At 50.8% G+C, this 13,925-nt stretch overlaps 1 protein-coding gene across 3 annotated transcripts in view; it reads right to left on the reverse strand.

Annotated features, from left to right (window-relative positions):
- Window positions 1–616: 616 nt before the first annotated feature.
- The window catches only part of SYNDIG1L (synapse differentiation inducing 1 like), a 45,134-nt gene continuing 31,825 nt past the window's right edge, over window positions 617–13,925 (reverse strand). For 2 of the 3 annotated variants that reach the window (XM_039232201.1, XM_039232203.1), the window contains 4 exons: window positions 4,951–5,117; window positions 4,287–4,762; window positions 2,526–2,666; window positions 617–2,368 (listed from right to left, as the gene is read on the reverse strand). In XM_039232201.1, coding sequence (XP_039088132.1) covers window positions 2,210–2,368; window positions 2,526–2,666; window positions 4,287–4,703 — 717 coding nt within the window. In that variant the 5' untranslated portion in view covers window positions 4,704–4,762; window positions 4,951–5,117 and the 3' untranslated portion in view covers window positions 617–2,209. The remainder of the gene's footprint in view (window positions 2,369–2,525; window positions 2,667–4,286; window positions 4,763–4,950; window positions 5,118–13,925) is intronic. The other variant, XM_039232202.1, reaches the window with a different exon arrangement.

Genomic DNA, 13,925 nt, shown 5'->3' on the forward strand with positions numbered 1-13,925 from the left:
AGGTGTGGGGTGTGCAGACCCCACCTCCCCCAGGGCCCTCCACACAAGGTGATCTGAGGCCAAGCTGGTCCCTTTGCTGGCCTGGGCAGAGCTCCTGGGGGCCTCGTGGGGAGAGGATACTGGAGCTTTGGTGCCCAGGCCGCGGCCTGAGGAGGAGATGGGCCCCTCCCCGCACTGCCCTGGAGCAAGAGGGAGGTACAAGGGACTTGAGAACGGGCACCAGGGGAGTGGGGCTCCTTGGTGCTCTTCAAGCCCCGTGTTCCCCCTTGATAGCTACAGACAGCTCAGCAGAGCCTCAATCACCCTTCCTCCGGACCTGCAAGCTCTTGAACCTAGAAGGGACTTTCCTTCAGGCACAGACCTTGTCTTGTCCTGCGTGGAGTCAAGTGCACGCCATCACTCTACGTCCAGGCTACTCTGAGCAGAGCAGTTGTGGGGTGGGTGGGTACTCCGGCCACCTCTTCTCCTAAGACCTTCTTGAGAAAACTCCCAGGGGCCCAGAGCAGCAGATATGTGGCTGGAGGACAGTCCCGGAGGCCAGTGGGCTGCAGGCAAGGTGGAGGCAGGTGAGGACACTAAGAGGCCCAGAGGACACCAGTGTTACAGAAATGTTTATTACAAGGATAAATATATACAATTGTGGGATATTAAAACCACTGATCCTGGGCCTGTGGGACTTCAGGGGATGCAGGGAGTAGAGGGTGGGGGCAAGGCCAGGTTGGGGAGGATGGTGGGACAAGGTGGGCCAGTGGTCGATCCACAGCCCTGGGCTCTGGGTGCAGCCTGGGAATGACCAAGTCCCCAGATCCTGCACAGTTGGGTCTTTTGCTTGAGCCCAGACAGGCCTGCCCTCCCAAGGTACCGCCCTCCTGGCTGCCTGGATGCCTCTAAAATTCTGGATGTTCCCTAGTGGCTGGAGGTGTTGGGAGCAGCTCTGATTAGGGACATCAGTGAAGACGGCTGACCCCCAGCATTCTGAGGTGGGAAAACATCACTGGTCTTTGAGAGCATGCTGCCTAACCTTCTTCTCTGAGGTGGTGAAGCCTCAGAAATGGCTGTAGTTTGGCTCCAGCCCAGATGCCCTAGGCATAATCCGAATAGCTTGGGAGACTCCTGCCATGTCCCTGTTCATGAAAACTAAAGGTTATGGGGAAACAAATCTCCTAGATGAATTCTCTTCATCCCTCTAGACCTTGCTCAAGGGACACCTCCTCCAGGAAGACTTCTGAGCACTGCTGGGTTGCTCAGCCCCCATGCCAGTCCTGTATCCTCCCCTCGTTTACATTCATGACTCCCCAAGGCCTCTCCTTGCTGCTTTCCCACAGGGCTGGATCTAGGGCCCTCTGCTCAGTGGCTGGTAGGCTAATGACACTCTCTGGGATGGTATTAGCTCAGGGCCTCCCAGGAGGAGACCAGAAAAGGATGATAGAGGTGGGGACCAGAGGTGGAACAGGGAGGCCTAAGTAGTCTGGCAATAATTCAGGACCTCTGTCATCACATCTGTCTTTTATTCCTGCACAAGGAAGCTCTAAGAACCTACCCTGGGTGTAGAGCTTACATGCCTGGGACTCTTCTTCTCTATCTAGAATCTATGGTGTCTTGCAAGCCCACAGGAGACAGCCAGGAAGAGCCAGGGCCCCCTGTGTTTCTGTGTCTTTCCCTCCTGATTGGCTGGAGGTCTTGGTCTCATGGGGCCCAAGAATGGAGCTGGGGAAGCTCAGGTTGTCCCCAGAGTGGAGACTCCGATTAGCCCGAAGAACTGGGTCAGATCCCCTACCCCCAGGTGTCCTTTTATCTCCCAGTAATCTTCTGCTTTTTCTCTGTGGAGAGGCTAGAAGATTGGGAAGTGGGCTGCTGGCCTGGCAGGTGACCCGTGGTGGGAGGGGGGACAGAATAGGCTGAGTTCCCAGCCAGCCTCAAGCCAGAGGTAGGTCCTGCCTAGATGGCTTGGTGGGCAGCCCTATTCTCTCTTGCTTCCTGACATAGCCTGGGCGAGAGGGTGGTGGTCCTGGTTCTGCTCTGATACTGGGGGCTGTAGACAAGAAGTGATGGTGGAGCCCTGCCAGCTACAGCCTGGGAGGCCTCCCCACAACAAGCCAGGATTGTGGATTGTCTTCCGGGACCAGGGCTCTCCAGAGAGTCTGCAACCCTAAGCCTCACCACCTCCTTTGGCAGAGAGGTGAGCCAGGGTGCCAGGCTCTGCTGGCCACTAGCCATGGCCATTCTGGGACATGTAAGCTGCCAGAGCCACCACCACGGCCACATAGAGACCGGCGCCCACGGCGATGGAGAGTGTGGCCAGGAAGAGGGCTCTGCGGGAGGTGGTGCTGGCCAGGCGGAAGTCTCCCTTGGAGATGGCCTTGCTGGTCTAGAGAGAGAGAGATGCTGGTAAAAGGACATGTCCCCACGGCTGGGAACGCAGCCCCAGCCCACCGGGCTCCCACCCAGTGCTGCACATGGAGGGTCAAGCCCTCCAGTGGAGGGAGGGGGCAGCAGCAGATGCCCTGTGCCCCTCATGCTCTTACCCCCTGGGAGAAGTAGAAGGCAGCGATGCCCAGGGGCCAGAAACAGCAGAGCATGGAGAAGATAGTAAGGCCCAGGTGGTCCCTGGGGGGCAGCGCCATGAAGTTGTCTTCACTTTCGCTGTCTGTTGAGGTCACATCACTCTGCAAAACACGAGTGGGCTTTTGAGAACAGGCCCAGGATCACCAGCGGCAAAGACGTGGGACCACAGGTAGTGTCATCTCCTGTGGGTGGGAGTGTAGGTTGGGCTTGGTACTCTCTACCCAACTTAACTGTGGCCCACTGATTACCTCCTTTGGAATTAGCACAAGCATATAAAGAAAGAATATAAGTATTAATGTATAGGCATGTGTATCACCAGATAGTAATTGTGAAAGAAGAGAGGTTGAGTTAAGTGATGGAAGAACATACAATGGGGTACCATGAAACCCTTAAAAATCACCTTGTAGACAAATATTAAATTACATGGAGTGATACTGAGATACGTTGCTTAGAGAGAAAAATCTAGTTATAAACTATTTACAGCAAGGTCTTTTTGGGGGAGTAGGGTGGGAGAAAATCATTGAACAAAAAAAGACTAGAACATCATCTATTAAAATAATGTTCTCTTACTCTAGATGCTGGCGAGGATGTGGAGAAACGGGCACCCTCCTACACTGTTGGTGGGAATGTAAACTGGTACAGCCCCTCTGGAAAACAGTGTGGAGGTTCCTCAGGAAACTAACAATAGAACTCCCTTATGACCCAGCAATAGCACTGCTAGGAATTTACCCAAGGGATACAGAAATGCTGAGGCATAGGAGCACATGTACCCCAATGTTCATAGCAGCACTCTCCACAATAGCTAAAACATGGAAAGAGCCTAAGTGTCCATCAACAGATGAATGGATCAAGAAGATGTGGTTTATCTATACCATGGAATACTACATGGCAATGAGAAACAATGAAATCTGGCCATGTGTAGCAACATGGATGGACCTTGAGGGTGTTATGCTGAGCGAAATAAGTCAGGCAGAGAAGGACAAATATCATATGTTTGCACGTATAGGAGGATTAGGAGGAACTTGACGGAGGAACAAGGGGGAGAAGAAGGGCGGAAATGGTGGGGGAGAGGGAGAGAGGCAAACCATGAGAGACTCTTGAATGCTGACAAAAACTGAGGACTGATGGATGTGGGGGGGAGGGGGGGATGGGCATGGAGGAGGGCACTTTGGGGATGAGCACTGAGTGTTATGTAGAAACTAATTTGACAATAAACTATTTGTAAAAAAAAAAAAAAAAAAAAAATTAAAAAAAAAATTAAAATAATGTTCTCTTCCAGTGGTTTTCTGTATTTTTAAGTTACTTATGTAATTAAGAAAACAAGAGCAATAAATGCTATTACAAAATTAAGTTATTGGAGCACCTGGGTGGCTTAGTCGGTTAAGTGTCTGACTTCAGCTCAGGTCGTCATCTTGCGGTTTATGCATTTGGGCCCCACGTCAGGCTCTGCATTAAGAGTGTGGAGGCTGCTTGGGGTTCTCTCTCTCTCCCTCTGCTCCTCCCCTACTCGTGTTTTCTCTCTCTCTCTCTCAAAATAAATAAATAAACTTAAAAAAATTAAGTCATCAACCCAAGTTTGTGTTTCTCAAAGTGTGGACAGCATCTGTGCTGGAAGTACCTTTTCTTTGGTAACATAGATTCCTGGGCCCCAAGCCAGGCCTACTGAATCTCAACACCTAGAGGTTGGCCTGGGAATCTGCATTTTAAACATATGCACTCACCTCCTCCTCTTCCTGGTCATTATCCTGGCCCTGTATCTCTTCCTGAACCCCATAGGACACAGTCTGGATGGTGACATCCTCTTCTAGTTGGCCAGGTTCTGTGGACCGCTCCGTGGGCCCAGCCTGGGGCTCCCTGTTCTCTGTGAAGCTGGTCTCACAGCTGTTTGCCTTGGGTTCCTTGACCTTGTCCCTCCCCAGGAGGCAGGTGGGCCTGTACCAGGCCTCCACGGCCAGCTGCAGGGATCCTGGGTCCAGGAGCTGGTGGGTGCGAGCAGAGCCAGCACCACCCAGTAGGTAGGAGTAGAGTTTCTCCTGGCATGACCAGCTGGGCGAAGCCTCGGGGTAGGGGTAGGGGCCATGGAGGGGGGCAGGGCTCCGAGGCAGCAGAGGGTTCTGCAGTTCACTCAGACTCTCCATGGTTCCGGGGGCAGCTCCAGGGAGGGGAGCCTGGGCCAGTTGAGCTGTCCTCAGAGAGCCTGATGGGCGAGCAAGACAGACAAATGCTGAGTCCAGGGCTCTGGATGTAGGACTAGAAATGTTTAAGAACTCAGGCCCTCAGACCCTGCCTTTGCCACCGGCCAGCTGTGGGACCTTGAGTTGGCCACTTAGCTTCTCAGGGTGTCCCTTTCATAGTCTACAAATTGGGCATGGCCACAGTACTTACCTCATAGAGTTGGTTCATTCATTTATCCTGACAACACATATCAGTTGAGCATCAGCTCCCCAACAGGCAGACACTGGGGACACGGAGGTGAGAAAGGTGAGCAGAGAGAAGGGGACTCTTGGCAGAGAGTCTTCACGGAGCTCACGGCGGTGGCGAAGACACCTGCCCTGAAGGAGAAGGACATCAAGGGGCCTAAGAACGTGCAAGGCACAGAACAGACACAAAGGTATAGGGAAGGCTTGGGAGCTGAGATTTGAAGAAAGAGGACCAGTTGGTAAGGCAAGGGGAGGGGAACATATTTCATGCAGAGACCTGGATAAAGGATGTTTGCTCTGAGAGGCTGGGAGAAGGCTGGTGCCTCTCAAGGTAGAGACGGAGAGGTGAGACAGGGAGTGTGACCAGACTATGCAGCCCTGTTTAGGTCTAAGATGGCTTCCGGTGACTTGGCGGTAGGGGTTGGATAGGGTTTGGGTCCAGAAGCCTTGCCAGCGCTGTGTGGGGAGTGGCTTGGAAAGGGCTGGACTGATTGTGACACTGATAGGAGGCTTTGCCATGGCTTCAGGTAAGCTGAGGACAGCTGGGACTCAATGGTGAGGAGATGAAGAAAAGGGGAGGAGCCTTGGGAGATATTGACAGGACTTGGTAGCAGGTGGGATACTGGGTTGAGGAAGATTTGTTTTAGGGTTGGATGGGACCATGCTTGCTCAGAGCTCAGCACAGGCCACGTACTAATTGCAGCCGATTCTTCACAGGGAAGGATGCTTCTTCCCAGTTATGGTCTTAGAGGGGTGCTCCTTAGACTAATCCCTTCTCTAAGGTAAGTTGTGGTTTCAGGAAGTCCTGTGGGATCTAAGGCAGGGCCTCCAAGACACTAAAGTCTAGACTTGCACATCCCAGCTGGAAGTGTAGACACACGCAAGGGCTAGTGTAGACACCCTCTAGGACTACTTCTTCCTCCTTCAGCCAGCCCTGAGCACCTGGGAAGGGCACACAGTAGGTGCTCAGAGCTGGCTGAAGGAGGGAAAGGCAGTCTATACATGTGTTTACAGCAAAGCCCGCAGACATGCTGGGGTGTGGCAGGTAGAAATGGCATATGGAGAAGGGGGGGAGGCCCTCCCAGGGACCCTACTCACACCCTCCCAGCCCCATCATAATGTTGAAGGGTGATAGGGTCATGTCTTGCCCTGGATTTATAATCTGAAGATGGGAGAGTCAGTCCTGGCCTTGATACTTTGGGTCAATAATCATGCCCTCCTGGGTTTCCTCATCTGTAAAGTGCAGATGATAATTCCCGCCCAACTCACAAGGTTGTTCTGAGGATCCAAAGAGATGGCTGATGTGCCACTGTACATGATAAGTGGCAGGGGCTTCTATGCTGCCCAAGGTCATTTCTGGCCTGATGGTAAAGGGAAAAGTGTGGGAAAGGATTTATGCCTCCAGGGATGGGTTTGTCTAGGCCCCCTTCTCCACTCCCACTTCCCATCAGGAATCCATAGCCAGAGCCTGGCCATTTTTCTTTCTTTCCTAAGAGAAGTGGTTGGATTCTAGAAAGTTGGTTTTTGGGAAACCTGAAGACAGAGCATGGCCCCCGGAATAATGGGGAATGGGACAGAGTGAGGTGGGGGAGGCACAGGCAGGGCTAGGGGAAGGCATTGAGGGTGGGTCCATGGGGGGCCAGGGTCCCTTGGCTGGCCTGCTATGAGGGAGGAGTGAGGGCTGTTGCCTGCCTGGAGGCAAAGGAGGAAGAGAAGTCTGCCCTGGCTTTGTCTCAGAGGCTCTGAACCCGGAGAAGTGTGACCTCTGGGGCTGGGGCTCCAAGAATGTCTAACAGAATCCTGGTAGGACCCAAAGAAGGGCGTGTGGCCCAGGTGCCCAACTCTTCCTTCAGGGAGGGCACGCATGGTGCTGGGCTGCCCTGCACCTGGGGGCTCTTTCGGCACATGAAGCAGTTACAAGTTCTACTTGGGCTGTCACCCAGCTGTGGAAGAAGCTTCTCCACATGCAGAGATGGGACATCAGTTCTCGGGAGGGATGAAGCTCATAAATGCCAGGGCTTCACTACTTCTCCCTCTTCTTTCCTCTCTATGGATCAAAATGCAGGGGAGCCCCTGGGACTATAATATGTGGACAGGTTCCTTACTGCAGGTGGGGGCCTTGCTGGATCAGGCTTGTGCCTGGGCTCCTCTGGCAGATTCACAGTGGGACTGGTCTCTTCTGACCCCTGAGGGCAGTTTTTGAGTCCTTGTCAGAGCCTCCCCCACACCAGCAGATGTGACCTGCAGATGTGTAATTGAAGGGCACATGAGCATAAGGCTCATGGGTTTGGGAGTCAGGCACACTGGGATTCTATTCCTTACTCACCCACATTAGCTTATTGATCTGGCACCTCGGTTTACCTATCTGTAATAAGAGGGGCTGAATTAAATGGTCATCGATGGTGGCACTAGCACTCTATGAGCCGATAGCCTCAAGGAGCCCTGCAGAAGTCAATTCCCCCACTCCCTGTCCCCTGTCAAGACACAGGAATAGTTGAGCATGCTCAGAACCCAATGAGGTGCTACCTTCCCTATCATGACCCTTTGAGCACATTGAAGGAAGCAAAGGGAAGGCAAGGCATCTCCTTGTCAGATGCACATTAGAGCCATAGCATCATCCTCTGGCTTCCCAACTCCCCCTGGGCTGCCACAGTGCTGGCTCTGACCTCCATCTTGCCCACCCTATGGGATTCTAGGATATGGCTCCCACAGGTCCCTGGCCTCTCCTCGAGCTGGTCTTAATTAATGCCCCCTCTGCTTACAGCCTCAAGCCTGTTGCCATCTGCATAGGCAGAGGTGTGTGGGGGCCTTTTGGCAGGCTGCTGTGGGGAGGACCAGCCCCAGAGCCCTCAGAGCAGACTAATGCATCAACGTCACCCTGCCCTATAGCCTGAAGGAGGCATAGGAGGCCTTGGCAATCACCTGTCCAATCCCCCAGAAGGAAAGGAAGGATACTTGTGGCCAGGAATCAGGCCCCAGAGCTCGGGAGACTGTGGGGGCACTTGTAGGGCACCTGTCCTCTGTCCAAGGCAGGCAGGGGCACCTGGGTCCCAGCTCATCCCCCTGCTTTTGCCAGCCATCCTCTCTTGGTCAAAGTATATCCAGCTGAGCTACTGAAACCCAAACCACGAAGCGTTTCCTGGATTACACTCCTCTCCACCACACTGATGGTGCCTCTGGGCAGGAGCTTCTTAGCTTCAAGTACAAAGATGTATGATCCTGGGTTTCCACAAAAGGGACACACTGAAAGCCACCTGAATGTCCAACAATCGGGGACAAGTTAAATAAATTATGGTACAACAATCCAGTGGTACAAGGCCTTCGAACAGGTTTACAAAGAAGAATGACATGAGGAAATGCTCATTGCAGATTCAGTGAGAGGGAAGAAAAGAAAATGGTATGTGCATGTAATCTTAACTCTGCCAAAACGTCAATGGTGATTATCTCCGGGGGTGGGAGCACAGGTATTTTTCATTTTCCTTTTTACACCATATTTTTTCTGTTTCCCATATTTATGTTTTACATTGAGCATGTACTTCCTTTAAATCAGAAAAATATTAAGTGCATAGACTTCTTCTGAGCTGAACTATCTAAACTTGGTTTTAAGGCTTTCCAGGCTTGGGGTTCCTTCTAGGTTAAAAGGCTGAGCACAGCATCCAAGCCTGCCCTAGCACAGACAGACAGACAGACAGACACACACACACACACACACACACACACCTCTGCTTCCATAAAGCAACCAAGTTATGGGCTATAGCACCTACTCACAGTCCAGCCAAAGGTCACTGGTCTCTAGCAGGTCATGCTCACCCCAAAACCTGCTAGGGCCACATGGGAGTCCACTAAGCCAATCCTGGGGACCCAGCACTGAGTCCTGGCCAGAAGGAGGGGGTGGCAGATCCCAGGCCCAGGCTTCTCTACCTGTAGCCTCGCCTGACATTTTGGCCTATTGCTGAGGGCTACCTCTCCCTGTTCCTTGGAGTAAGGGTCCAGTATTCAAAGCAGAGTAATTTTCCTCTCCACTTCTGCCTGGTCTCATCTGGGCTGTGTGTGCCTGCTGTACATGTGGTACTGTATGCCTGCTTACTTGCTGGTGAGCATGTCTCTGCGTGTGTGTGACATGTGCACATATGCGCACAGGTGTGTGCACTCTGCTCTAGAGGGAAGACATGAGATGTCTGCAATTCTTTTTTTTTTGTTCTTTTTTTAATGTTTATTTATTTTTGAGAGTGAGAGAGACAGCAGGAGCGGGGGAGGGGCAGAGAGAGAGAGGGACACACAATTGGAAGCAGGCTCCAGGCTCCAAGCTGTCAGCACAGAGCCCGATGCGGGATTTGAACTCATGGACTATGAGATCATGACCTGAGCCGAAGTCAGATGCTTAACTGACTGAGCCACCCAGGTGGCCCAAGATGTCTGCAATTCTGAAGCTGAGGAGATTGCTCTAGATCGTACAGTTGGGCAAGAGGTCTGGGCCCTGCAAAAGGAGAGGGACAGGTGGACCTGGGAGGCCCCAGGTCCTGGCTTGTTTCTTTTCAAGCTGAGAACTGAGCTGGGCCCTAGGTTCTTTCCACTCCCTGATTTAGAGACAGAGAGCACACTGCCACCTTCAGACTAGGGACAGGACACCATACAGTAATCCACTGGGGTCCAATTACAGCCTCCCACAAGAGTCTGATTGTTCTGGGGTCCAATCACAGGCTGTAACACCAGTTTGCTTATCTATAAAATGTATGGAAGGCTAGAAGGGGTTGATTTTTTTTTTATTTTTTAAAATGGTTTTTATTTCTGAGAGAAAGAGAGACAGCGTGAGCGGGGGAGGGTCAGAGAGAGAGGGAGATACAGAATCTGATACAGGCTTCAGGCTCTGAGCTGGCAGTCAGCACAGAGCTTGATGCAGGGTTCGAACCCATGAACTGTGAGATCATGACCTGAGCCAAAGTCAGATGCTTAACCGACTGAGCCACCCAGGCACCAGAAGGTGTTGATTTTTAATAGCTCAGCTCAATATGACCCTGACATTCTATTGAGAGAGGAAGAACAATAACTTAACATTTATTGAGCTTTTTATCACGTGCCAGGAATTAACTGCTCTAAATGCTCATCTGACCCTATCATTTCTAGTGAGAGAGTCACAGTGGGATAGGGGCTTCCTCTTCTAGGAAAGAACTGGCAGACTAACCTATGTCACACCAAACTGCCAAGAACAGCTAGAAAAACTAGGGAAAAATATGGAGGCATCAAAAGGCAGCAAAGAATAACCAAGGGAGCAAGAACTTGAGGGATCAAGTTGCCAAGATCCCAGACGAAACAGAAACACGGACAGGTGAGTCTGACCCTTGGTGCCACTTTCCCCTTCCAGCAGTATCAGAGGCGGGGCGGGAAACAGGAATTCAGTGCCTGTTAAGGAGGGCCCTTTACAGGGCCCATGGATTTCAACTGAGACTTCTTTTGGGGTTTGCCTGAGGAGCAGGAGCAAACCAGAAACAGACCAGCCCTTATGGACACAGAAACCAGGCTTTGAATCAGCTCTCACCTAATTGGATTAAGGTGATCTGCACGCAGCCATTAGCGCACACTAACATCACCTGCACGACTCAACCCAGGCTGCTGGGCTCCATCCTCACAGTTTATGATTCTGAAATGGGCCTGAGAATTTGTATCTCTAACAAGTTCCCAGGTGGTGTTGATGCTACTAGTCCAGGGACCACACTTTAAGAACTGATGCTCTAATAATCACTCTAAGACTAGTAGGGGAGCCTGGGTGGCTCAGTTGGTTAAGTGTCCAATTCTTGCTTTTGGCTCAGGTCATGATCTCGCGGTTTGTGAGTTCGAGCCCCACTTCAGGCTCTGCGCTGATAGCATGGGGCCTGCTTGGGATTCTCTCTCTCCCTCTCTCTCTGCCCCCCTTCCACCCCCACTCACATGCACTCAGAGAGGTTAAATAGGTTTTCTGAGATCACACAGGTAGAGAGTGATAGAGCTCCATTTGACCTATGTCTATCTGACGAGAGCTCATCCTGGATGAACAGCATCAAGTTCATGTTGGCTGCAGGGGCAGGGGCTGGAGTTGTTTGTTACAAGCACTACCGATGGGCTCTGAAGTGCTTGGGAAGATGCCTGGTAAACCCTTAAAAAGAGGCAAAAGGGACAATGAGATGCTTGCCCAGGAATTCCAGCATATCCTTGGGAGGGGACCAACCTTTACCAGAATGCTATGGAATAATACCAGCTATGATTGGGGCACCTGGGTGGCTGTCGGTTAAGCTTGGCTCAGGTCATGATCTCATGGTTTGTGGGTTCAAGCCCCACGTTGGGCTTTGAGTTAACTGTGCCGAGTCTACTTGGGATTCTTTCTCTCTCTCAGCCCCTCTCTCTCAGCCCCGCTCACTCTCTCTCTCTCAAAATAAATAAATCAACTAAAAAAAAATAGCTATGATTTACTGCAGCCCCATAAGAGCTAGGTATTTCATATGCTTCATCTCAAAACTGTACAACCAGTGGGGCTGGCTATTATTATTTTCCATTTTTCAAATAAAGAAACTGAGGCTCAGAAAGGTCAATAACTTGTCCAAGATTAAACAGTGATGGGGACTGGAATTGAACCCAAGGGTTTTTTTTTTAATGTTTTATTTATTTCTGAGAGAGAGAGAGAGACAACGTGAGCAGGGGAGGGTCAGAGAGGGAGGGAGTCATAGAATCTGAAGACAGGTTCTAGGCTCTGAGCTGTCAGCACAGAGCCCGACGCGGGGCTCGTACCCACGAACCGCGAGATCATGACCTGAGCCGAAGTCGGATGCTTAACTGACTGAGCCACCCAGGCGCCCCATGGAATTGAACCCAAGTTTAATTGAATCCAAAGCCTGGGCTCTCACTTAACTATGCCTTTCAGAGCCTGCCTGTGTGCTGAGGGTCGTGATAAATAGTGCGAGTGTGATAGTGCCGAGGTTAAAATGGGGGCCTCAGTGAAGGGAATGGGAAATGGGAACTTTATGAAAAGATTAGGAGATCTGGGGTGATTTGGCAGCATGGGGGTGGCTCCCTAAATAATCTTGAGGTCTGAGTTCATATAAATACAGGGCCATTGTGAGGACGTTCAGCTGTTGGCCACTATCTCTAGGTGCAGCAACAGCAATTGCTTCTAAACTGAAAGATAAAATCAAGACCTTCTTGGTAAGGCAGAGGCTTAAATATAAATAATTAAAATCCGGGGGAAAAGGTGAAATCTTTATGATTAGGCGCTAGATCATCCTCTTATCAGATAATGTGTAAACTGTTCTGCAAACTGTGAAGTGCTGTGACTATGGTGGTTGTTTGCAGATGGCTTGAGGCTGGATTTGATGATTTCTGGTCTAGAGTCTTGGCTGCGGCTTGCTGCATCTGACAGTAGTGAGAGAAAGCCAGGGGTCGAGGGTGGGGAGGAGGGTGAGGCCAGCAGAATCAGAATCAAATGAAAATGAGAACTTGGCTTTCTTTGCTTCAGTTTGCCTCTTCAGGGAGCTAACACAATTGATTATCCTTTCTCCTCGGTCTTCAGCTGCTCCTCATTCCTGATCCTTCCTAATGGCACTTAAACATATTGTAGTCTTTCTTGCTTAAAAAAGAAATCAATTGTGATGATTGTAAAACCCGGCTGTAAATACTTTGATACTCCTCCCTTTGAGAGGTGGGGTCTGTGTCCCTCCTCTCTAATCTGAGTGGGCTCGTGACTGCTCTGACCACAGAGCACAGCAAAAGTGATGCTGTGTGACTTCAGAGGCCAGGTTGTAAAAGGCCATGCATCCTTTACCTTGCTCGCTGAGAGACTCACCCTCCCAACCCTGAGCCACCCTGTCTGTAGCTGCACTACTCTGAGGTTGCCATGCTGGAGAGGTCATGTGTGTAGGAGCTTTGGTGGATGGAACCTGCTGGGCCAAGCCTTCCAGTCTTGCCAAGATGTCAGACATGTGAGTGAAGCCATGTTGGATGCCTCAAACCAGCCCATCTGTCAGCTGAGTACCACTGTGTGACCTCTGTCCCTGCCATACGGAGTGGAGTAATCACACAGCTCAATGCTGCCTCCGTTTCTGACCCTCAAGGTCATGAGGTATAGTAAAATGTCTAGTTTTAGACTAAGTTTTGGGGGTGGTTAGGCAGTTGCAGATAACTGGAATGCCTTTCCTCGGTGCCACTTCCCTCCTACAGCTCCTGTCCCCTCTCTCTTTCAATTCACAGCTGCGTTTCTCAGGAGCATTGTCTCTACTCACATCAGAATCCTTCAGCTCTCAGCTCAAAAGTCCCTTCCTCAGGGAGATGTCCCTACATCCTCAGCCTAGATTTAGGCTCCTTGTTTATCAGCTCTCCAGGCTCCAGTTCCTCCTCTCGAAGAGCTTAGCAAGTCTCTTTTTCTATATGTGTGATTTGTTGATTAGCATCTTCCTCTCTCACCAAATTGTGAACTTCAAGAGGGTGGGGACTGTATCTTCCTCATCCGTGCAGCACCTTGCCTGGGGTATACTAGGCACTCAGTAAACATTTGATCTCATGAATAAATTAAAGAATCAATGAATGAGTGAGCTAGGTTAAGTCTCCCCTACAAGAAAGGTCTTTCCAGGATCTGGGGTGGGTGGAGCATGTCTGCATGATTTCTTGAGCAGTTAATTCAGACCAGTTCTTGGGATGCAAGAATAAACAAGAAATGGTACCAGCTTTGAGGGGGGAATACAGACTAGCAAATATGAAATTTCAGTACAATGGAGTAAGTTGTGCTAGCTGCACAACGGAGTGCTAGAGGTGGACTGATAAGGGACTCCTATCCTGGGACAGGAGTAGAGGCAATGGCAGAAATTAAGAGGCTTTCAGAGCATGTGACACCTGAACTAAATCTTTTTTTTTTTTCAGTTTATTTATTTTTTGAGAGAGAGTGAGAGTGAGCAGGGGAGGGGCAGAGAGAGGGAAAGA

The sequence above is a fragment of the Hyaena hyaena genome, unplaced genomic scaffold (assembly GCF_003009895.1).
Source record: "Hyaena hyaena isolate Hyena2069 unplaced genomic scaffold, ASM300989v1 scaffold_65, whole genome shotgun sequence".
NCBI lineage: Eukaryota > Metazoa > Chordata > Mammalia > Carnivora > Hyaenidae > Hyaena > Hyaena hyaena.